We start from the raw sequence: 25,412 nt of genomic DNA on the forward strand, positions 1-25,412 counted from the left end.
TCAGCTCAGAACAATTAGGTGGTTTGTTTAATCAAAGCAGCCAGCAAGTTACTTAATTCACTGTTAAGAAACCTCAAACATGGCATGCTACTTTTCACTTGACCTTAAACATCCAGCACCGGGCAGGACTGAACTGAGATGCTGAAGCTGTCAGCTCTCTGAAGAGCACAGGGGCAGGAATGCTCCCTCGGACTCAGTGACACACAACAGATTACAAGAAAGAGGTTTATTAAAAATATGCATCTTTATTCAAATAAGGTTATCTCTGAACTCCAGCCCTCCATTTACATTAGTCAGAAACAAACATCAGGAAATGTCAGCTGTGTGGATTTCTTTTTTTAAACAGTAGAAAGTCTTCAGGGTTACAGTAATTGATGTACTGATGTCATTTTCTCCAAACAATCAAAGTAATTCACAAATGACTGAAATATGCTTGAAAGATTCAGGTGCAACCATTTATTTAATATGCTTTAAGACAAAGAGATCCCCTTTACACTGCCAAATATTTGCTACATCAAATACTGTTATTTTCTTGGTCTCCTCCATATTGTCAAACTGGATTCCAAGTTGCCTTCGTCTGTCAGTCCTGAAATTTTACTCGACAAAATGAAACACCCTATCCATGTTGAAAGAAAATTCTAGTAGCCCACCGCAAGAAGAGGCTACACTGATAAATATTCTCACAGTCCAGATTTGTTGCCTTGTTGCTATCACTTCAAGAACAGACGGGACAAGTTTTGGGCTGGGTTAAGTGGGGGTTTTCCCTTGATCCAGTGAGTGGAGAGGCAATTACTGATGTTCCAGGGAGCGAAGACTGTGAAATGAAGCAAAGTTATCACTTTTAGGATGGTGCACTTCATACCCTCTGCTCACTAACACAAATGATTCCCAGTTGCACACGGACACAGGTCAGATCTACTAGCAGCATCAACACGCAAGCTGAGCCCCATACCGAGGAGACAATTGTAGATTCAAGTATGTTGCTAGCCTCTATCCCCAATTTTCTTTACAAGAAAAGACAACAGCATCGTTTGTCCAGCTTTGAAACGAAGTTGTAATTGGAGAAATTCACAGTAACAAGAAATGCAGGCTTCCTCCAATTAATACATTGGAGCTGTTCATCATCATGCCAGATGCATGCACCTAACCTTTCAGAAAACACTTGTTAGCCTTCCTGCGTGAAGGGCCTTGCAAAGCCTGTATTCAGACAGGGAGTTCACTCAGGTGTTGCACCACGCAGGAAAGCCAGCAAGAACAACACTATTTTCAGAGCAACTTAAGAAAATATATTAAGTTGTAATAGCTTAGACTCAAGGCACCTGTAAATATTTGCTGGTGTTAGAAGTGAATGGATAAATTCCTGTGCTATTCTGGGTTCTCTGAAAAGGTTCTTTCATTGACTTATCCAGCAAGATGAGCCTGAGGCAGTAGTTTCTCCAATTAGTACAGCAAAGTCTCAAATTCAGAAATGAATCCATAAAGCTCTTCTCATTTACAGCATGCTACATACTGCGAGTACGTAAATAGGTGTGTAGGTAGTATCAATTTACTGGTACAGCACGAACACCTTCTTTTGGAGCACTGTATTTTCGGTAACAAAACGTATTGCATAGATTTATCATGTCTCCAAATGGTCAGGCACAACGCTAGGGTGTTCCTCACTACAGTGGATTTGGCAGCAAGCACTGCACTCCAAAAGAACAGACTGTGGAACTGCAGGAGGAGTATGCCAGATTACAGACACATCTCGCAGGTTTTCAGACAGACTCGCTGTTAGAAGCGAAATATCCAGACACATCGCTGTATTTTATAGGATCGGGAAGAAAAACATCAAGATATCGTAATTCTACACATATCCAAAGACAAAGTTACCACAGGTACGGAAACAAGTCAAGAGAAATTCATTCATTTCGCGTTTCCAATGTGAGCTTTCTGGTTTGTTTCACTCCTGAAGCAAAAACGTTCCCCGAATGAGCAATATCAAAAAGACGTGATCAGCCTTATGCTCCTGATATTAAACTGGGAACTGACACACAATACTGCTTCTACAATAGCTGCTGGGCTAACAACCATGCCTGGATCAACAGCTTGTGAGGAAACCGTTTCACAGTCAGTATGTGTACTTTAGAAATCTTGCCAGGTCAGTATTTAAATCAAAGCATCTGTGTTTGATGCACGAAAGACACACGACAGCTTCGTAACGATAAAGGCGTATTCATCAATTAAACACACCCTTAAAAAAAATTCAGATTGGAAGAGGTATCGTGCTGTGGCACCTTCCCTAAGAATGGTCCAAAAATCTCCAAAATTAGACAGATTTGAGACAACAAAAAAAAAAAATAATCTTTCAACACACCAGAAGAAACTAGATTGTGTTTTCTCTCATTGCCTAAGAACAAAACCCAAAATAAGAGACAAGCCTGTTAGCTTGTCCCACATAGCTTGTGCTCTATTCCAGATATTACCATTCTGTAAAAGGCCTCTCTTTGCATCCATGCACTAAATAGAACTTAAAATCTACATTTCATGAAGAGCTAAATTCCCCAAAATCATTCTTAAGCTATCAGATCCAAATAATAAATGAAATGTTTATAATTAATTTTCACCAGAAAAGAAAATAGAGAAGTGTAATTGTAGCGGGTTTTGTTTGTTTGTTTTTGTTGTTGTTTTCTTTTTAATTTTATTTTGGTTTCGGAGGGTTTTAGAGAGGAGTGGTTTTGCTGTTGTTGTTTGCTTTGGTTTTTTTTGTTTGTTGTTATTTTTTCCTAATCTGACACGGATTCTCAGTGGCAAGTTTTCTGCACAGATCATCATTTTGAAAGTTCCCATTATCAACAGCCACTTAACAGGGGTTTTTCAAATCCCTCCTCTGGAATTCTAACAAAATAGGAGGAATACAGTGTTTGCCTTCCAGTATTTACCAGAAATCTCACTGAAAACAGAGACCTAGATAGGGTCCGCAGCCTTCCCCTACCTAGCATTTGCTCTGCTGCTCCCAGGTCTGTTTTAACTCTAGAATTAACAGCCTAAATAAGAACACATTTTGTTTGACAAAATTACGTAATTCACAGCACTGAAGTATATCCAACACTACATTTTCCCTCATGTACAGAATTGCATGATTTTCTGTGCATACATACTGCTGTTATGTACACACAAAAGGAAGAGGTCATCAAAAGAACTTTTTGGCTGCTGCTTCCTGTTGACTCCTGAAAGAAAGATCAGAAGAGTATTCATTAAGCATGTAGAAAAAACTAGCTACCTGGTTTAAGCAAGTATTTCTTTTGTTTTGGGATTACATAAGTCTATTCCCCTTCAAGAGGAACCTAGGGAAATTGAATACAAGCCATATTGTAAAGAACAGAATTTTTCTCTATTCACAAAAATACAAGCAGCATGAGTGCAGTTCCAATTCTGCATCAGACAGACAGAAAAAAATTTTGAGTAGAGAACAAACTGAAAGCATATTAATTTTAAAAATAAATTATCTGAAGCTTCTCGACATCTGATTTTCCTTTTCATGACAGGAAAGGAAACATGCAATTAAGAAGCAAGGGAAATTGCTTGAAATATTTTGAATATTTTCATTTTTTTCGGTGGATATAGATGCAGTGGATCCATCATGCACAAGAGCTAGAATATAGGACATCAGAAAGAACTGAAGGGGACTTCATTTAATCTTGGAAGCTATCTTCCCATCTGATGGCATAACACGACATGCATTAAAAATGCACTCCATCTTCTTTGTGGAGAAGCAGACACACAAACAAAAGCGTCACCAGGTGCATTAGTATCATGTTAATAACAGTTATTCTTCCACAGAGATTGCAAACAGCACTTTCTCCTTGAAGAGCACTGCAGCTATTTTGGTCCCTTTCTCTTGAAAGGAGTATGCATGAGAGAAATAGGAGAGGAGCACTAAACAAATCCTTACTCTCAGTAGGCTTTCCTTTCCATCAACATTTAATTTGAACATTATGACGTTACATAGAGGAAGAAGAAGAGAATAGAGCAAACATTCCAATTTAAAAACAACCAAACAAAAAAACCCCACATGACACTCAGAGCCCCATAAACTATCGATGACTCTCTATCTCCCTCTACATAGAATTAGTATCATTAAGAAAAAGTTAACTGAGAAATCTGCCAAATGGGACAAATAGCTGGCAGATATATGCAGTAAAAACTCAGATCACAACAGATTTTGTTAAGGTATTAATAAACTTCAGTAAATCCAGAAGAGGACCACAAGAGTGATCAGGGGCTGAAGCACAGGGCTCAGGACGACAGCCATGGGGAACTGGACTTTGTGCTGGACAAAAGAAGCCTCAAGAGGCCTTGCCACAGCTTTCCAGTGCCCGTGGTATATTGTTAAAGAGACTAAGTTTCCTTACTGAGATGCGCATTATCAGACAAAGACAACAGTCAAACTGAAAACAGGGAAGATTTCCACTAGATATACAAGGAGGGAAACAAAATACGCCTCAATACACTAATGAAACATTGAAAAAAAAGGTCCAGAAGAGCAGTGAGTTTTCCATCCTTTGAGGTTTTAAAAGATCTGATCAGTGTAAACCCTAAATGACCTGGTTTGAATTCAGTGCTAACTCTGCTTTGAGCACAAGGCTGAACTAAAGACCTCCCAAGGTCTCTTCCAATCTGAATGACTGCTTGTTTTAATGAAGATTAGCATACTCATATCACTGCAATTCCACTTCCATTCAGAAGTTCTAAAATCACTTGCCCCGCTGGCTTTAAAAAATATAGATACTTACCTATACATGATATAAGCAATGAATAACACTGTTTGCACTGCTACAAATATGAAGAAGTGCATTGTAGATAAGCACGATGGAAACGGTGGTAAGTCTGGACACTTTGGTTTCTCACTAGATGGCTAAAAAGAAAAGAAAAGCAGAGCTTGAGAAAAGAGCAAAGGGGACACACCATCAAAAGACTGGTACGTAAGATACAAAACAAGGCCTCAGTAACACCATCTAAAAATTAAAGTGCAACCAGAAGAATATAGACAAAAACATAGACAACTACTCTGAGAAAGTCAGTCTAACTGTTTCACTTTCCTCTTTATGTTTCTCAAGCAAGCTGAGTAACATTAATCTGAGGGTCAGAGGGGAAAGAATAAGTCCTTTGTAAATTACTGCAGAAATTAAAAAGCTTGCATGGGATCATAAGCTAATTCAGCTTACTTGTTACCTAGGCAAGACTAAAGGTGCTCCTGAATGCTAACACTCTCATCTTTCACACTTAGAGACCTTAAGTAGTGTTTGCCTAAGTTCTCCCTGATTAAACCTCTCCCTTCTGTGCGTAAGTTGAGACGGTCTCCTCCACTCAGAGCTGTCAAGCAGGGGGACAAACCCAAAAAAGCACCTAGGAAAACTAATTGCACGACCTTGTTTCCACAGGAATTAGACTAAAAATCCTGTTCTTTGTGCAAAACTTCTCATCAAGACACAGATCATACAGTTGGGTCAGGGCAGCGCAGTTTTAGCAAAGCAGCTTAATGAAGGATTAATTGCTCTGTAAATTGCATGCTGGCTCATCCCAGCTTTTTACTAACAGCCAAATAAAGAAGTATTACAGTCATGCTTTACACTAACAGCAGATAAATTACCATGTTTCGTTGCACTAGATGCTCGATGTCCCTTTTTACGACGTGAAGGTGCTCTTTGATGTCATTGAAATGCTGCGTTGTCTCATAGACTCCCGCGGCAGAGCCAGGGTGCTGAGCTCCACTGATCAGCCTCAGAGTGTCGGCCATAGCATTTCTGAAACAAGGCAGACAACAAAACATCCTTCAAACACAAAGCAGTTTTTATACGAACAGCATTTATGCTGCAAACATTTTAGTTTAATATACCTAAGTGCCCCAAAAGCAAAAAAAATATATATATACTTTTTCTAGCTTCCAAGAATACCCATCAAGAGGTAATTCCTTAATCAAACTATCATATTAAACACTTGGTTCCACAGACAGTTTCAATTTGTACAGTGCAGCATTTCCTAAAGTCGCAATGAAAACAAGATCTGGCAAATATTCTGTTGCTAAACATCTGCTTTGCCTGATTGATGAAGTCTGAAACAAGCCTTTCATCCACGGCTCCTGCCAAGGCTTTAGGATAAACAGAGTATAATACAATCTTTGAAGAAAATGAAAGCTGTTTTAGAAAAAATAAATAAATAAATAAAAGCAGTCATGTAAGAAATAAAAAATAAAGAAGAGGCTTTAGGGATAAGAAAAGATTTAGATACAACCTTGTTTCGTGATTATCATTTATACGAGAAACTCATTTCCCATACGCATTGTCATAATACTTAACATTGCCTTCACGTGAATTAATTTTCCTGCTACAACAAATCAAATTAAATCCCTAAAAAGTTGAGGCTCCATAACCAGTTTACCTCAAACACAACTAATCAATGAGAGAAAAATACTTAATCTCTAATCAATACATTTATATAGTTTTTTTTTTTGCCGGCTGTGATGTCTCTTTTCAGTTGCAAAGAGGATTATTCTACAGCTAAAATATTTATCATGTGAATGTTAATCTCTTCATTATTAACAGAATAACGAATCCAAATGTATGTCTTTGGATTCCTTTTTAATTCACTTATAACTTTACATTTTTTGTTCAGATGAGAGCTTACTTTGATGACTTCCAAGTAAAGTCCTATCTCCTTGACCGGCGGTTGGCAATTTAATATTAAACAAAACCTGAATGTCACTGGGTAAATCAGTAACAATACATCATCTTAAGTGCTATGTATTATACGACAATGATTTTGAATGGTTTCTATTTGTTGGAAAACTCCTAAGTACCAAAACCTGTTTTACAAAGCATCTTCATAAAAACCATGCCCATCTTTCAGCTTTGCATCAGCTGCTCTTCAAGACACAGAATCAAAAGAAATAATTAAAAAAAAAAAAAAAACCCTTAAGGTATGATGCACATTCAAAGGCTCTGTGACAGCTCTATAAAATGCAAGCATAGATATGTTATTTTCTTAGTTTACAACTGCAGTCTCACCGTGGTAGTAGTAGTAATCAGGCGTGCTACCTAATTACCTGTAGCAACAGACTGAATCAGAGATGCATGTTGATATAATCTACACTATAATATCATGCTGCAGATATAGCATAAAAAATATAAGTGAGGCACTTTGTAGCTTGCAGTTACAGTTATTAAATGCTGGGTTAGCAATATACTTTCCTCCAGACTGGAGATAATTGATTTTTCGCTTGCACGTATCACACAGAGAAATGAACCTCACCCACCACACTGTCAGTATTCTGAACTTCCCACGTTAACAAAAAAAAGCCTCCTCACTTCCAGTAACGACCTACAAATTCCCCCTTTCTTGTCAAGCTTCTGAAAACTCAATCCCACTTCCAGCACATCGGGGGGAAAAAAAAAAGAACTCCCAGTTTTATCTCCGTTAATTCCAGGTAATGCCCTGCACTCCAGACACTCAGATTGATGGAAAACTCCGTATTTCCCTCAATAGCTTGGCTGCAATACTAGAGGAGTTATCAGAAAGATTTAGCAGGAACAGCTGCCTGCTTCTACACACCACTGCAAGCAACACCAGGGAAAGCATCTCTCACTTTCTCTCATTCTACGTGTCTAGCTTTGAACCACTACTACTTAACTCACACAAAATGAATGCAAAAAAAAAAAAAGCCACCATCTGCCATGAATTAATTAACACAGCCTGAATAGCATTAGCATATACCCCAGCAATTATTTCACGTTCTTATATTATGGCATATATTAAAGGCCACTGGTTCACATTTACCCGTGCTTGGAATTAGTGTTGTAACAACTTAATTTTAGAAGTTCTTCACTGGAAGGCTTTCTTCAATGACCCACGCAAACCCCAGCAGGAACACTGCCTAATAAACACTGACAGCAATTCTGTCCATCCACATCCACAGCTCTGCTATCCTGGGCCACTGTTCTCAGTGCTAAGACACAAGGGAGAGTGGCTGGGGACATCTCCCTCCTCATTCCACCATCCCTGGGCAGCGATCAGAATCGGGCACAGCCGCCTTCCCCCAGGCTGATCCACTTTCTCTGATAAAGCAACATAACTTCCCTAAACAGACACGGCCTGTATCAAATTTAATTTACATTACTTCTGCACAGACAAGATCATGCTGTTAAGTTTCTACTGTATGAACATACAAGAATCTTCTGTAATCAGATGATTAAGAAATCCACAAATCTTGACAAGAAAATTACTTAGACCGTAAGTCCTTTTCCTCCGGGATGGCCAGCAATACAACAGCAGGCTGTTCATTTCTATCTATAACATCCTTTTTTTTTTTTTAATCTAAGAAAAATATTAAGATGGCGTTACACAAACTCATACCTCGTAAGCAGTCACTGAAAGGGCAGACTGCCAACGTTAACAAGAAAATCTAATTTGCTTGCAAGGTATAAAGATTTGTCAAGAATATTAACAAAAGCTTTCGTGGAAGAACAAGTGCAAAAAAAAAATGGAAGCACTAATCTTTATTCTACAAGAAGCTGACCTACTTAGATGAATTACAAGATCTGCCCTTGAACTAATACTGGAAAAAGCAACAGCAACAACAAAAACAACAAAGCAAAACAAGAAACCCACAGTTGCTTATGCACCGCAACATCAAGTTGTTGGAATTGTTTCTGTTTGGGGTTTTTTTGTTTGTTTTGTTTTCTTGTTTTGTTTTTTAAAGCTGAAGATAATAAGTGTTTTCACTACTGTAAATGAAGTGTTAAACCAACTTAAAGACATTCTGGCTAACAACAGCAACCATTGAACATCTTGGAAGCAAGTATACAAACATCACCATCAAACGGGAATTTTCACAAATCCATTTTAGCAGCACAGCACCTTCAAGACAAAGATTTCTGCTTCATTTGGTAACTCCGTTTGAAAAGCATACTTCTCATGAAGACTTCACCTTAAAGAGCAGAACTATTGATCATGCGGGGACTTTGCAAGCGTCCCTGTAGATACAGAGGTTTCCTAAGAACATTAACTGGCAAGAGACAATGTTTGGTTAGAGTCAATGGCTGATTAAAGACAAAGCAAGACCAACATAAGACTGAGAGTCTTCATGTTTGAGTTGGCCAAGCCCCATCAAACTGTCACACAACTGAACTCAACCAGGCAAGGAAAGAGCTCCAACTGTCAATGTCTCCATTACTGTGAGGACCTTTAGTAGCAAAGGATACTGATGTATCAGCTGAAAGGCACTGTCTTCACACAGTAAACATACACTAGAACACGAACATTTACACCACTAGAATATCCAAAATACTTTCAAATGACAGCATGCAGCCCATATACAAAGAGCATGCACTTTTATCGCAGTGGTGTTTGAAAACGTTTAAAAATATTTTCTTGTCTCTCCCCTAACCCACAAGAAATGAGGATAACATTATTGAAGTAGCTGACACAACACAACGTCCATTAAAAAAAAATAAATCTTTGCCATCCTTACACATTTTAAGCGACAATACACAGGGTGGAGAGGTTTTCTGGAAATATTTCTGAGCACCAGATGAATCGAGGTATCTTCAGTCATAGTCAGGTTTCCAGCACCTCCAGAGGTGGAGGCTGTAAAGCCTCCTGACAACCAACCAACTCGGTTTTGTTTGGTTTTGGCTTTTTTTGTTTGTTTGTTTTGTGTCTGAACAGAATCTCCTGCATTTCAGTTTGTGCCCATTGCCTCCAATTCTGCCATGCAGTGGGTCTGTCTGGCTGCACTCCTTCTCTGACCAACTGTACCCCAAGTCACCCTCGCCTCCACCAATGTCAAATTCAGGTATTTTATTCCCATTGGTAACACTCCCCTGAGCCTTTTCTCCAGGCTTTACAATCCCAGCTCCCTCACTTTTCTTTGTATGACAGATTCAAGCCCTTAATCATTTTTGTGCTCATTCATTGGACAGCTTCCAGCATGTCTCAAGTGCCATGAACAGACAATGCTTTCCGAAGGCCTAACCCTACTTCAGCTGATTAAAAATGGTTAGCCTACAATGGAAGTGAGGAAGGGAAAGAAACAACAAACAGAAAAACAAACCACTCCACGGCTTGTACACACTGGCATTCCTAAAGACTATTAACATACAAAAAAAAAAAAACAAAATAAGGAAATAGTTTGTGATATCCAACTCAATGCTAGACAGTTACGAAGCAATAACCAATATATAAGCTTTAGGCATCTGCAGCAAAATTAGGAAAAAACACAATGTCAAAAACAACCCAACATTTTATTTAGGCATCTCCACTGAAGTAAGAAGAGAATTTCTTTAAAATGAGAAATGTTAAGAAAACAAGCAATAAACCTTAATTCTTATTACATTCAGAGGCATGTTAATTCATACAGACCTGTTCTAAGAAATAAGACTTATCCATCTTGATTGGTTTTGTTTACACCAAGCCAAAACCTTAATTTCTCCCAACACTACATAACTCATACAGCCACTATATCAGGAGTATATGGACAAGTACTCCACTGCAATATTTTCACTTAAGTTTCACCAGCTATAAGTTGATGGCATTTACATATTGCTATCAATGCCCTAAAAATCAGAGCAACAAGTTTCCATGAGGTAGCAGGTTATCAAACTAGCCAGTCTATGGAAACAGACTGTTTTCAAAGGCACTGTACTTACCTTATCACTGCAGTGAAATCTCATGATAAAGTGAAGCCCATTAAGGAGACTTAATCACCCTACAGACACAAACTCACTTCACATTTATCACAGAAATGAAACAGCCACCACTAAGGAATTAACATTCAGAAATTTCAGTTTGGCCAATATTCTCCAACTGAAATAATAAACACGATTTAAGAAGTGGAAATGTAAAATTCAAAACATATTTAGAAAGCACTTACTTCATTTCGTTTACTTGTTTAATGACCTCTTCTTGAGTTTTCACAACTGTATCAATCTCTTGCTGGGAAACCTGGTGTCAGAAGTTGGGGAGGGAAGGGTGAGAAAAACAGATCAACGTACCTTGGAAAAAGCAATTGTGCTTTTGAAGTTAGGCTGAGGTATCACCTGTAGTGTATTTTTTGAACGTACCTGTCCTTGTTGACCTGAAACAGCCGCTCCTCTTTTAGCAATCTCCTCTGTGACTGCAGAGACATATCTCCTCTGCTCATCAAGAATCATGTCCAACTGCCTATTAAGCTGTTTGATTTCAAGGTGAATTCGATTCTGCCCTTCAAAGATTTGCCTCAGCTCACGATCACTTACAGTTTCAAAAGGATCATCCGCTGGCAAGAAAAAACAAAGCCCAGGTAGCTGTTACCCATATGCACTCCTCATTTGTTGGATCATGTCATTCTTGTACTGTTCAACTTTCCATTTGAAATCAGTGGAGAAACTCTTTAAACCAATACTTGCTGAGAGCTGCAGATGCATACTACCAGTACGTAAAAAAGGGCTATCCCCCAACTCCCTCCAATAAACTCATTCTGTCAGTATGTCACAGGATCAGTTCTGACTATCCTTGAAAGCAAACATTTTCCTTGACGACTGAAAAACTGCTCAAATAACTTGCCTGGTTGTCCTTGCACATCAGGATGTTCCTTTTGAAATTCTTCTTTCTTTTTATCCAATTCTTGTTGAAAGTGTTCAAATTCTTCTTGATACTTCTCTTTATCTTTTTCAGGAATTTCTGCATCTGGTGTGGGCTTTAATACATTACCAAAGGTAAGAAGGAAGGAGAGAGAAGAGGATTTTAATGTTCTCTACCACCCATACACGACTCATTGTGCAGCAAACGCTGTCTAGGCTTCAGATTTGATGACATGACACAATTAGTGAAGCACATTAAAGCTGAAGCTGAAGGAATCAGACATTCCCACGGAAACTCCTAGCTTTTTCCTGAGAAGTACACTTTCTAAAATTATAGAGTCAAGTTTTACAAGGATAGATGCTGTCCAACAGCACAGAAGCGTTCTACAGGAATGGGAAGCTGAAAGCAAAACCAGATTATCTGTCCACGTTCCCAAGACAGTGTACTTTTAGTTTCTTTGCATGTTTTGTTTTAGTATCACTACTTTTGTTCATTCAGTCTTGTTTCAAGAGTTTTGGTCTTAAGCATAAGTAAAATGCTACTGAAACATTGCAGTATTTATCTCATTTTTCCAAAACAGGCAACAGCATAGCTACATGCAAAAATTCAGAAAAGAAGATGCTACATACGACTATGTAATAAATGCCAAGATCTGATGATTATATATAAGATACACTAGCATATTTTACAAATTATGCATAAAAACACTTACTACTTCCTTCCCGGGCTCAGTCAACTGGAAGGTCAGGAAAGATAGGACATCATGGTCATCTGGGTAAAACAAAACCAAAAATCAATACTGTGAATTGATACTGTCACGCATCATGACACATCCTGCAACTTCCCAGGTCAACCTTGCACTTGCCAAGGATCTTCAGCTAAAAGTATCCTCCAACTGTCCTCCCAAAAGTTTACCCAGTAGTGAATGAGACTGATTAACACCTTTCTCAGGAAAAACTGGAGGTATTTCTGCTCTAGCTAGAAAGAGGCCTAAGTGTATCAGAAATCTGGGAGCTGGAGGGCATTAGTTACTTTATCATGATCCAAAATTGGTATAATGGATCAATGCTAGCAGTAGGAAAAAAAAGCTCTCGTAAGCCTTGCAAGTCTCCAAACTGTCCACCACAATGCTTAACATTTGCTACCTGCAAGTCCCCCCGTTGCTGCAGATATTCCAAAATATCCTTGTGAAGGCAACACCATGTCTTCCACTTTCGCACAAAATTCATAGTCTTCCTTATCCGGAGTAAATCCATTGTTAATTAATACCTAGAAAGAAATACACCTATGGTTTTTAACCACAAAAATTTACTTGTGCCAGTAGCTTTGCTTGAGGAACTTCTGCATCTGGCTGTTAGTTTATTCACAAATACAACTCAACAGATAAACCTGGAGCTGTTATCAGAATCCAAAGACTATTTAATCTCTGTAGAAGTTTCCACTAGGGAAATGCATAAGCTAATTCAAACTTCAACATGAACAAAACTCCACATTTTCTCTTCATCACTTAAGAGAACATACCGTACAGAAACCAGATTTATATTAAAATACATTCATCTCAGTTACAAAAAGCAGTAAAACAAAATAATGTATGAAAATACTCATCAAGATCTAAAAATATTAACTCTTGTTCATGAAACTCCTGACCCAGAGATCACTAAAGACTAGACCCTCAAGTACACATCCCATTATGATTCTGGGCAACACATATTTTCTCCAGTCTAGCAGAGGCACCCTTATTGTTTTTCAGTTAACTGAACCTTAGAGAGATTCTCTTTTCCTCCACAGATGCATTCCCAGAACTGCTAAGGTTAGCAGCACCACTTGGGTCAGGAGCTCCTACAGAAGTGTCAGGGACCAGGCACATTAAGAAAGAGTAGCCTCAGAGTCCAAAATTTAATCTTCATTGAAGACAACTGCACAGCCTTTAACATCACCACACAGTACAAGGTCCACTTTCTTTTTGGTGCCCTCATGTTTATTTTGTGGAGAAACTTTTACTAAATGACAGATGTATGTTTTAACTGGCTAATGGTATAAATAGGGTCTGAACTACTAGGAGTATTTTTTTAGTAGAAACTAGAAGGAAAACCAACCTCATGGCTGTCTCAAATCAGCATGTTTGTATTTTTCTCTCCTTTCCTAGGTGTTCATAACCATCTGAATAGCATTTAAGAAGTCTTTAGCACTCCCTTACACCAACAGGTTTCTATTTTCTTTAACGTTCAAAGCCCTACAACTTCTTGGAGATGGGAAGCCTCAAGCAGCAAATCTAAGCGTGCAGTCAGAGTTTTTTTTTTTAATTAATCACATTTCAATAATCTTCAAACAATCAGCTGGAAAAACCTCTGCAGCTCAACGATCAGCTTGAGAAACACTGTTCAAGCTCAACGGCTGCTCAACCACTTGGAAGATGAGGCACACATGTTGGCTTTGGGATACTGGGCAGGTATGAGTACACTAGTGTGACTGACCTCTAAGCAACATCAGAAAAATCAGCAATACTTCCTGAGTCAGCTCAGGAAGCTTCAGATGCCCTATAAGCACTTGTCTAGTATTTGAACATACAGCACCTCATTCCAGCTTCTGAGTTGCTGAGTTCAACATTTAGTGTAAGAAGGGAGGGGAGGGGGGGTTGGAAGGTGTTCAAAAAGTTGCAACCATCTCACACTTACAAAGCTGAGAAACATGAGTAATTATGTTGTTTCAGAGTACTTACAGTCAGTGTTTTTTGGTAGTATGTGATTTTTGCTCGAACAGGATAAGGCTTATTGCGGAAGTCCCTCTGACAGGAGGCCAATGCTTGTGTGGAACCATCACTATGCAAGGAGACAACTTGCATAAAACTGTTTCTTATGACTTATCAACTAAGGCAAAAAAGCATCAGCATATCACTAAGAACCATCACACTATTTTTTCCAAAATGTAAAAGCTGTAGCAAAATATGTTTCCATTGAGCTGACTTAACTTATGTCTGGGCTCAATGGTGCTAGATATTTTGCACAGCATAGGACAGATAAAAAACAGTAATGGGGAAGTCTGTTTGCCTTAAGACATTCCCACACTTGTAAATTAACTATAGTCTGGACCAACTCCAGCTAAGCTAAATAGCTCTCTTCTCAGAAAAGCCCCAAAAACGTTAATTTTACTGCTGACAATAAACTATCAGAAATCAAAACCAAACCTATCAATTTAGGAGCAATCAGTTTTCAGCTAGTCACTTCTTTCAGTTATTAGCTGTGTGTGGAATATGTCTATAAGCAATAAAGAGGTAAAAAGTCCATACACCCTTTCATCTGAGCTCACCCCTCCCCAAGGCCACATATCACTTAAATATCCATTGCCTGTCTCTGTGCTTTTACTGCCAAAACAGCATTTTAACAAACAGAAAAACCCAAACGTAAGATGAGAGGTGGAAAAAGAAGTTTCATATTGAAATGAACCTTTAAAACATTTCTCAGAGTTTCATGCAACATTTCACCATTCAAAAGAAGAGATTCATGACTAAGCCAACACTGAAAATAAACTTACTTCTGATGGTCATACAGAAGCTTTCCGTTGTTGCCCACAATAACCACGCCAGGATTATTTTTCTAAAAAAAACAAACAAAAATACAACTAGCAAACAAATGGAATGCGTTAATTCAAAGTGAAATATACGTAACAACACCGATGGCCTTTCAGTGATAAAGCACACAGGCTACAAAACCACAACAGCTGGTTTTATTCTGATTTCATCTTGAAGTACAGAAAGCAAGATGACTGAAGCAGTGTGTCACGCTGCACGCTTTACAAGAGACTGCTACATTCTTTGTGCTGCTGGGAGTGGGGAAAAAAAAGACTTCTTGGCTATACTACCAATTAGCATCACTTCACAAAGATAAATATAAAATCTGTAGATAGAAGAAATGTATGTGTAGCAAGTATACAGATCTTAAAAGGCATAGATGACTACTACATCTGACTCTGGCTACATAACTTGGAAAATCATCCCAGCAGAAAGTTATGCTGGCATCCCACTGACCTTCCCAGTCATTAAAAAAACCACGACAGCTATCTGCCAGAGACTAAACTATCTGCCAAACACATCCTTAGTTAGTTAGACCGCTGGAAAAAATGAGAACAAGCTGAATTAAGAGCAGAACAGATTTAGTGCTCTTCTAGTTGAGTTTAGAAAGTTAACTCTTCTTTTTATAGGAGCACAAGTTTTCAGAGATAATCTCCCTTCAGCATTTCCATTCATCATCGCCAGAAGGAATATACTGTCCAACAAGGCAGTCTTGCAGCTCTAAAGAAAATAAGACAAGCCTTGCATTCAAGAGTTCAAGAAAAACATAATTCTCCATTCACGGTGTTAGGGAGGGTGGTCCTTTAGTATCGTAAGAAATCAGCACAACTGATAAGCGACTGCTTTACTTCACCATGTGTATTGTGACAACAATGGAACTGCAAACAACACAGAGAAATACATCAGTTTCTACTTCTCAGCCATGGGATCTGGTTAGATAAATTGCTTCAAATCAGCATTACACGCTCAGTAGCATCCAAATACTTTAATGCCATCTTCTTACAGTTTGTTTTAGTTAACCACAGTAATAATGCATTAGTTCAGAACACACTTGCATATATTCTGCACAAAGTGTGTAAAATCAGCTCAATTTCAAAACATTAATGAACGTGACCCAGTCCTAACCTCCTTTAGGGCACAGTAGGCAGATATTTAAAAAAAAAAAAAAAAAACATCCAGTGCTACTGGTCAGCGCGTTGTTCAAGTTCTGCAGTGGGTCACACCTGGATGTGAGCACATAAGAGGTTCTGAAAGTACAGAATGCAAAGCAGGGAGTAAATTCTCAACGTTTTTTTTGCCTCTGAAGGTCACTGAAAAGATGCGCTGCGAACTCTTGGGACATTTAGCACGAGTCTAACTATTCCAGCTGTTCACAGCTACAAAAGCATTATGGTTTTTTTTCCCCTCCTTTTAAAAACCTTGTCACCGTGTCTACAGAGGAACAAAAACTCAATTCCAGCACAGCCTACAGCTTTCTTCAGAAGTGCAAGAAAAAAAAAAGCTTTGCAATTTTTAACAGCAAGATCCTAACTACGGTGCTCTGAGTTGGCAGTACTAGATGAAGTTTGCTTCTGGATGCTAACGTATTAGGCTGACGTCCACCCACAGCCCAAACTCCTTTTAAGTGAACACACTAAGAACAGTATCAAGAAGAATTAATTTCTCCACACTGGGTTGGAAGAAAATAACAGGCTATCATTAAAAAAAAAAACAAAAAAACTCTCACAACTCCAGTATTTAAGCCATGTCAGACCAACGCAGGCACGGCAAAAGCTTTTCTTTTAACTGGATGACATCACTTTCTTAAAAAGAATAAAAATAAATAAATTCACATCACACTGACTAAACTCATGACTGGACATGCAGTTCTGAAGTCCTGGCAAACAGCGTTGTTTAGATGCAGTTTTGGACAGATGGCACCTTTATTGAGCCAACCTACACTGGGATCCATGTCCCTGCCAGAAGTCAGAAGAGGGGAAAAAATAGAAAACAGGATTTCAAACTTCTCAGCAGGTTGAACAATACTCAGTTTCTAGTCTTTTTAAGATCAGAAATATGAACGCCATCTCCAGGCTGTCAACTTCTATGTATGATGAAGTTGACCGTATTTTAAAACCCATTTGTAGGAAAAAAAAAAAACCAAACCAAACCGCCTAAATTGTTACACCTACAAAAACAGAGCTAGAACCCTGAAAAAAAATAAAGCAAAAGCAGAACCAGAAAAAAAGCAAAGCAGACGGACTATGGTTCCTGAGGATCTTCAAATCATTCTGGAACAGGAAAATGAAAACTGAAAAGGAGGTAGGTACAGCAAATTTTGGGGGAGGGCAGAAAAAAAACCAAAATGCTGCCATCCTCACTGCCACTGACTTTTTGCTGTTGAACCGCTCACGTCAGATTTGTTCCAAGAAAAAGAGCACTTCCAGAGAAAGACATGGAAACCTGTTCCCCCGACACATATTCTGTACAATATGTCGCTTCCAAAGCATAAATCTTCAGATTTATCAGCATTTTTAACTGCATATGGAAATCCCCAGTTTCAGCTTCTACATACGTTCAAATCGTTTCCCCTCCAAACCTAACAGATGAACCAAAACTCAGTATTCTAGTTATGAGTTATGCTTCAACTTTGAAGCCTGAACCCCTTTGCCATTCCTCAGCCCCCCCAGAAAGAGCATGTGGAAAAGGTTTAGATGAAATTGTATTAGAGAAATATGATTATTTTAATATAGCCCTTTAAGCAAGAGGTGGGGGGAAATAGAAAAGTGATGTTCTGTTTTTTTCCCTATGGCTCTATGTGCCAAACAAGCAGGAAATTAATTTTTTCTTGAAGATTTTGCTTCCAACTAACCTTTCCATCATTGTCAAAGGAATCAAAGAAAATTCCAACACCATTCCACTTGTCAGCTGCCCCAAAAACGGGACCTTCCATGCCTTGCTCCTCCGTAAACCAGATTGCCTATTCCAGAAAGCAAAGAAGAACTGTAAGTCTAGGTCCACTTCTTCAAGTACGTCTCTTTTTTAATTAGATCAAACTCAATACCAGTCCATCGGCTCCAATGCGGCCTCTGCCTGTAACTCGAAAGGTCACCTCGACTTCCCAATATTCAAATATTGACTTGTTTTTTGTCCACACCGATCCTTTTTGGCTTTTCAAAGACGTTGTTATACGAATCTGATCCGCGCTGGGTATGGCATCTGGAAAGGAACAAACACAGAATATATCAAAGTATAGTGAGTGCCTGACTACAGTCACGTAATAAATCCTCCAAATGCACACAATGATTTGGTCACCTCAGCTAGAGAATGGTTGCCAAAGCGATTTTTAACTAAATACAAAGCTCAATTTTCAATCTCTTGAAAACTAGGGGGAAAAAAAAAGCCATGAAAAAAAACCTAAAAAGCCAAAACGTGAGAACAGAAAGGACTGTTACTTTTAACAGGGTAATTACTATTGCTTTACAAAGCATTCCTTCACCTTCTGTTTGGTACAACAATGTGGACCTAAAACAGAACACAGACCTGATGGTTAAAATATGAATATCATTCAGAAGTTTTGTTTGCTGAAATGTGTTGTTATTTTTTTTTTCACTTGTTTTACTGTAAATCACCGCTCTCCTGGCTGCTGTTTGTAAACAGACTGTCCCATCTCCTGTTTGGTGGTTTAAAAGAAAAACGGGCCGAAGTTTTGAGAGCCGAAGGGAGCGAGGCAGGCAGCTCACCCACCGAGCGCTTCCTTTGGGACACGTGTAGCACAACGCCACATAACTTTCTGAGTCAGAACCCAGCACCCACGGACGGACCGCAACGAGCCCGGTTCAAATTTAAAAAACATAAAGAAATAAAAAAAAAAAAGGCAGAAAAGACGACTTCAGAAACAGTACATCAGGGCAGCGCTCCACACCAAGCAGGGGCAACCCCCGCTGCCCGCAGTGACACATCAGCACTTCGCGCGGGGACGGCCCGGGGCCCTGCCACGCCGGCAGGAGGGGGGACCGTCACCACAGGGCACCACAGGGCCCCGCAGTGCCCCGCAGGGCCTCGCCGCCCCGCACCGCCGCCCCGCACCGCCGTCCCGGCACGGCCGCTCCGCCCGCAACCCGCTCCCCCGCCCGCCACTTACTGCCCGTGTGCGCCCAGAACGGCACCGTGCCGTCCGCCTGCACCAGGTGCGGCCCTTTGAAGCTGTACTTGTACTCGAAGCGGCGGTGCGGCCCTGCAGAGCCCTCCGCCGCCGCCGCCCGCCCGAGGGCCAGCAGCACCCCGGCCACCAGCGCCGCCGCCAGCCCGCCCCGCTCCGCGCGCGCCGCCATCTTGCACCGTGCTGCGAGACGGCGCGCGCCGCCAACAGGGCGCCACGTGATTGGCCGAGCGAGGGGGCCGGGCTGAGGACACGGCGGGAGGGCGGGGCTTCCGGACGGAGAGGGCGGGGCTTCCGGACGGAGAGGGCGGGGCTTCCGGGCGCGGAGGGCGGGGCTTCCGGGCGCGGAGGGCGGGGCTTCCGGGCGCGCCGCACCTTTGCTTCCGCCTCCGTTTGCTGAGGCTTGAGCTGGGCAGCGGTGTTCTCGGCCGTTTTTTTTTTTTAAATATATGAAGTTGGAACCGTCTGTGTTATCTGGGAACGGTGCAGTCTTAATTATACGGAGCTTACAAGTTACTCAGATGATGTATGGTAGCAAAGTACTTCTGAGCTGAATGTTGGAAGAACTTAAAATTCCCTTTGTGTTCTTGATGAGTGTCAGCTGAGAAGGAAGTGCTTGATTTTTGTTTTTGTATAGCATCTGGCTATATTATAAAATATCTCTAAATAACTTCAGGCTGTATTTTGGGTACCAAGGTATTAAGGGAATTGGGGAATTAAGGGAAATATTAAGGGAATAGGGGATATGAAGGGAATTGGGTTTTTCCTCCTCAACAAAACTCAGCTGATGTCCTCTGCTGCACAAAGAACTAGAAGGGGATTTATAGAACCATAGAATCCTTAGGGTTGGAAGGTTGCTCTGAAGGCCATCTCGTCCAACTCCCCTGCAATGCATGGGGACATGCACAGTTTGATCGCGTTGCCCAGGGCCTGATCCAGCCTGGCCTTGAAGGTCTCCAGGGATGGGGCATCCTCCCAGTAGAATCTAGAACATTCTGACAATAGAACGTGCGGGAATTACTTCAGGGGGCTAAAATGTCGTACACGTCAGAGATCTGAATAGAGCAGCGTGAAGCCCTGTCCTGTACACACTGTGTGCTTGGCAGTAATGTTGGAATTTACAATGCCAATAAAATAATTGAGCCACAGGGAAAGGATAAAGAAGCCAAAAGCACTAGCCTTGAAATGAATCTCTTTATTACCCCCATACATATGCATATCTGAAATCCTACAGCTTAAAGGCACAAGCAATTCATAGTTTAAGAGAACAGACACAGCACTGCAAGAGTTCGTGACATTACATTAAATTTTTTCAGCGTACTGGTAGGTGAAATAGAACATTATGCAGCTGCTTTTGCAGATATCATCACTGTGGTCAACTCATCTGTCGTTTGACTGATTGTGTCCCTTTATTTTATATAGTAATTCATAGTTGTTTCATAATTGTCGCAGAACATGTGAAACTCCAGACTGCTTCGCAGCAGTTTATAGTCAGGGAATAGGATTTCCCAGATCACCATATGGGTATTTCTTAATTACCACACTGTCAAAAAGGAAAGCTCCACTTAGCTTGTATAACCACTCTGTTCTGAAAGTTTCTCTACGCTACAATAACTGCCACAGTTCAGCTGCTCCTTTCCCTTGACTGATGAAGAAATGAAGTAACCAAACTGTACGTACATACATACGTAAGCATACAAACAAACTTGCATACATACACATAAATGTGTGCTTTACATGTGTTAGCTAAGTGGCATAAGCCTCAGGGACATCAAACTTCAAAATATTTTATTTAAAAAAATAGTGAATGATGCATTTTCTTGATAGCTTCCCTTTGTGGCCTTGGCATTTACACTGTGAAACTCAGCCCTGCAGTGCCAAGGAGGTTTGTTTAATGCCTTGAAGATTTACCCTTTCACAGGAACATGTGTGTACTAATGTTGCTCTTCTGCGAAGGCCCCATCAGAGCAAACTGCCGGAAAAGTCTTCATGAAAGGCCATGCTGGTGGCAAAAACTACTGTGGAGATCTCCGTGGTCTCAGTCATATCCCAGAAAATATCTCCTTTGCTGAAGATCCTTAGTTCTGCAAATATACATTGTGCTTCACATAATGTTCCATTAACATGAACTTATTTATCATCATACCAGCTCTGCAAAGGTGTTGATATCCAAGTTTTTCTACAGAAAGCACAGTGCTATGCACAGTTTATACCAACGCAATGGACTCTTTTACTGATACATGTAAGGCATCTTCTTCAACAGCATAAACTGTCAGTAAATTTTGCAAGTATTTTGCACTTTAGAATTGCGCATACATGGCAAAGTTGGCTGGCGTCATTTAGTTAAGGACACAACCACATCACATTTGTCACTGAATCACAGACTGGCTGAGGTTGGAAGCACCTCTGGTCCATCTGGTCCGTCCAACCTCTGCCCCTTCAGTGCCACTCAGAGCAGGGTACCCAGGTCTCTGTCTCCAGGGACAGTAAAGTAGTGCTTCCTGTCATTAACACAGGCAAAATTTTGGAATGCGGCCCTAGCCTAAGATAGTCATTGGCTTGTCTGTGGTTACATAGTACATTAATCTAACTTTACTTCTTGCACATCTACACTTACAAGATAAGCATTTACTTCTGCTGTGACCATTCTGGACTCCTTGTATAGTGAGTATGGTGAAGTGAGCAAGGGACTTCTCATCTGAGATGCCTATACAACATCAAAGTGTACCTTAGAAGTACAATTTTCCTCATATCAGTGGTAGAGAAAGCTAGGTTTGCAGTAGACATCTCTATGACACATGCCTTCATTTAACCTGATGCTCACATTGTATGGCTTGGTAGCTGATCTCCTTCCTCTCCTTCTTCTCACCGTCCTTCAGCAACATCACCTGTTTATCTCTCTGCAGAGTTCCCTGCTTGTTGCACTCTAGAGCAGTCAGGAAAATGCTTGTCAACATTGTCTGTATTTGTTCAAACACAAAAGGAATCTGTTTTATCCATTAGATGAGCCTTTAGATCACTTTAAAGCAGTCAAAGACATTCCAACAGCTATGTTTTAATCACGTACCAGCTTTCCAAAAGGGAATCTCTGTTTACAGATGCCTACATTTGAAGACATTGCAAAGCATGTACGTTTCAGTTTCTCTCTGCCACTGGCTATGGTAATGACTGAAAATGATGTGAGTGGTTCCAGTGGGCTTTTTACACATAGCTGTGCAAAGGCAGATCAGAATTGCTATGGTTATTTACAATTTTCAAGAAAAAAGAGAATCACAGACTGCATTTTTATATGAGCTTTGCCCTCATGGCCCTTTCCGGCTTTTCTCCCAAAGTAAAGTTTTTGTCTACCCAGTCCAAAAACAGAAACAGTCCCCTAAGCATACATAATCAAAAAGCAACAGTTAAAACAGCACAGCTAAGGCTTTAAATGTTCAGAATGTGGAGTATCATGAACAAGCAGTTTTTCTCTACTTAATCCATACACACTCCCATCAACATTCTTAGCCCTATTCTATATAGAAGAAGAAAGTCTGTCTGTTTCTTAGGCCTGGCTTGTAGCCATGGGCCTGTTTCTAGAGAGACCTGGGCAGGCTGCAGAAATGGGCCAGGAGAATCTCCTAAAGTTCAACAAAGGGAAATGCAAAGTCCTTCATCTGGGGTGGAACAACTGCATGCACCAGGAGAGGCTGCAGAGCAACCAGATGGAAGGCAGCCCTGCTGAGAAGGACCTTCAGGTCCTGGTGGACAACAAATTGGACACAGAACAGCAATAGCTCCCTTGAAGCAAAGGTGTCCAACAGCACCCTAATGGAAGACCATCACTAGCACATCAGGGGAGATGATTTTTCCTCTCTACCATCTACATAATAACAATTTATATTCTTTCCTCATCCTAAGCAGGGCAGTGCTCTTGCAATTTGTGGCTTGCACATCCTTCCTTATGCGTAAGTTAGATCACTAGCAGCCTCCTTAAACACCAGAGGAAAAGAGTTCTTCAGACTAAAAACTGTCAACATGCAGCTCTTGACATTAATTACAGCACTAACCCACTTACCTTCCAGCAACTTTCTATCATCAGTACTTTGCAGAAACATAAAAAATTACTATGGACCAGACCATGCTTTCAGTAAAATCTGTGGATTTTTTTTTTTTTTTTGCTGCTGACTTGAAGAAAGCAGTGAAGGAAAGCAGTGAACCCAAGTTGCACGTTTTAGAAAACAGAAATATTCCATGGTCTGTGGTCTGTTTCAGCCTTGAAACAAAGGAGAAATTCCAGCCCTCCGCTCTGGTGCTTGGAAAGGTAATAATGGTGCTAGGCGAGCTGACCAGAAAGAGGGTGTACTCCAGCTCAGATAAGTTTCTTAGTGGAAACTGCTGACAAAGCCACATTTGGAATTACATGCTGGGCTATGAACTGGAGCAGCTGACATGCCAGCACACAGCCCTTGCTGCTCCCTGCTGAGGCAGTAGTGATCACAGAAGGCCCAGAGAAATCCTGTGACCACCATGGGTTGAAATGCCCCAGCAAGATTCCCCAAAGCTTACCTGCCATACCTTGCAATCTAGGAGACCCCATTGACAGGGACTCTCAGTCACCATGAAACCCGTAAGTCTTTTTTGTAGGTGAGTTAATTGCCAGACTGAGCTAAATGAAGGATCTTGCTGCCTGCCTCCATGGATCCCTCAAGCACTCTTTGTTATGCCATTCTTTCTTTTTAAAACTAATTTGCCCCATTCTGTCACAGGGAACTGAAAAGCTTTTCCAGACTGAACTAAACTTAGACTGAAACTATTCCTATATATGTCTGCTTACCTGGGATCCTGAAATGGAATATGCCATAGTCTACAAGGCATTATTGCACAACTATTTTCTGTTCTTTTTCTAAGCTAGAGATCAAAAGGATATAAAACAAAGAAATAATCAAGGAATGCAGCTAGCTTAAGAGCAGCTGGACACAATCTCAAGTGTTTAGGATATCCTTCTTTTTTTCCCCCTCAATTTGATTATCTTCATTCCTGGTAGTGATATCAATCCAAAGGTGCAAGAGAATCAGTATTTTTAGAAGTGATCTCTTATTCAGATACCTTCATTCCCCTGTTGGTTTTGCTATGAGAGAAACCGGTCACAGCTTGCTGCAACCTTGTAGCCTAGCACTTAAAAAGATTATTTTCACTGGTAGCATATTCTTTCTTTCTACACTTCTCTCCTCTGGTCTACACAGAGGGATAGCAGAGGACATGTCGCTTTGCTGGTTCCTCTACATGTTCTCTCTAGACTGAGAGAGAAAGGTAATTGTCTCCTTCCTTTGTCCCCAGGGGAATCTGTGCCACCATACCCTGTGGTCTCCATTCATTTATTCATGTATTTAGTCTGTTTTCTCATGGCAGCCACAAGGTTCCTACAATGAGTGTGAAGATCTGTCCTACATTTCTGAACTGACCCTTCTCTAAAGATGGCAGTGGCACCAGGAAGGTCCCTGGCTTTTTCCTAATGTGTTGTGGGGGACTTGAGAGCAGGGGGAAATTACTGAATGTCAGTAATCTTGTTTTCCATCCCTTTAATTCCTCATAGTTTGAATGTAGAAACTGAAAGAAGGGAAGCATGGATTTCTTTAGAAAATGCTTTCTTTTTTTACAACATATATGTAAAATATATACTTATATATCTCTTATTTATCTATATTTTAGAAAGTGTCTTAAAATTCTATGCTTCTGTGAAAATCAAAACTTTCAGAAGAAGGGTTCAAAATGCTTCGAAAGCTTTCTTCCACCCCAAATGTCATAGGGTTCACCTGCCCCTGATAATAAGGAAGTTTCTCAGTGAGACCTGATGTATGAAGTTTGATACCTGGGTGGCTTTCAAGAATCTGGATGGCATCCAAAGATTTTATCATGGTTACTAGGCTGTTTTAACAATTGTGCATGGAGGGTTTTTAACACCTCATTTGAAAATGGAAACTCATTCCTTTAAAGACAGTCTTTCCAGGCACAGAAAGTTGCCCTGCGGTCCACTGTGACAGACAGGAAACCATTCAGGGACTTCCAAATCATACAAATCAGCAGCTGAGAAAGGGAGCTACCCCTTCAAGCTGTTTTGACTACATG

General features: G+C 40.4%; 1 protein-coding gene across 2 annotated transcripts; it reads right to left on the minus strand.

Moving 5' to 3' along the window:
* Positions 222 to 19,510, minus strand: LMAN1 (lectin, mannose binding 1). 2 transcript variants are annotated; one of them, XM_021380828.1, is made up of 14 exons: positions 19,290 to 19,510; positions 18,210 to 18,364; positions 18,018 to 18,125; positions 15,130 to 15,191; positions 14,318 to 14,417; positions 12,744 to 12,867; positions 12,311 to 12,369; positions 11,581 to 11,713; positions 11,100 to 11,293; positions 10,910 to 10,980; positions 5,633 to 5,786; positions 4,776 to 4,897; positions 3,141 to 3,209; positions 222 to 814 (listed from the first exon to the last, which is right to left on the minus strand). In XM_021380828.1, exons 1-13 carry the CDS (start codon positions 19,477 to 19,479, stop codon positions 3,173 to 3,175), a joined length of 1,509 nt encoding a protein of 502 aa, XP_021236503.1. In that variant the 5' UTR covers positions 19,480 to 19,510; the 3' UTR covers positions 222 to 814; positions 3,141 to 3,172. The 2 variants fall into 2 exon arrangements, with proteins under 2 accessions (XP_021236503.1, XP_021236502.1); XM_021380827.1 differs by having other exon boundaries at positions 222 to 3,209.

Source organism: Numida meleagris, chromosome Z (assembly GCF_002078875.1).
Source record: "Numida meleagris isolate 19003 breed g44 Domestic line chromosome Z, NumMel1.0, whole genome shotgun sequence".
NCBI lineage: Eukaryota > Metazoa > Chordata > Aves > Galliformes > Numididae > Numida > Numida meleagris.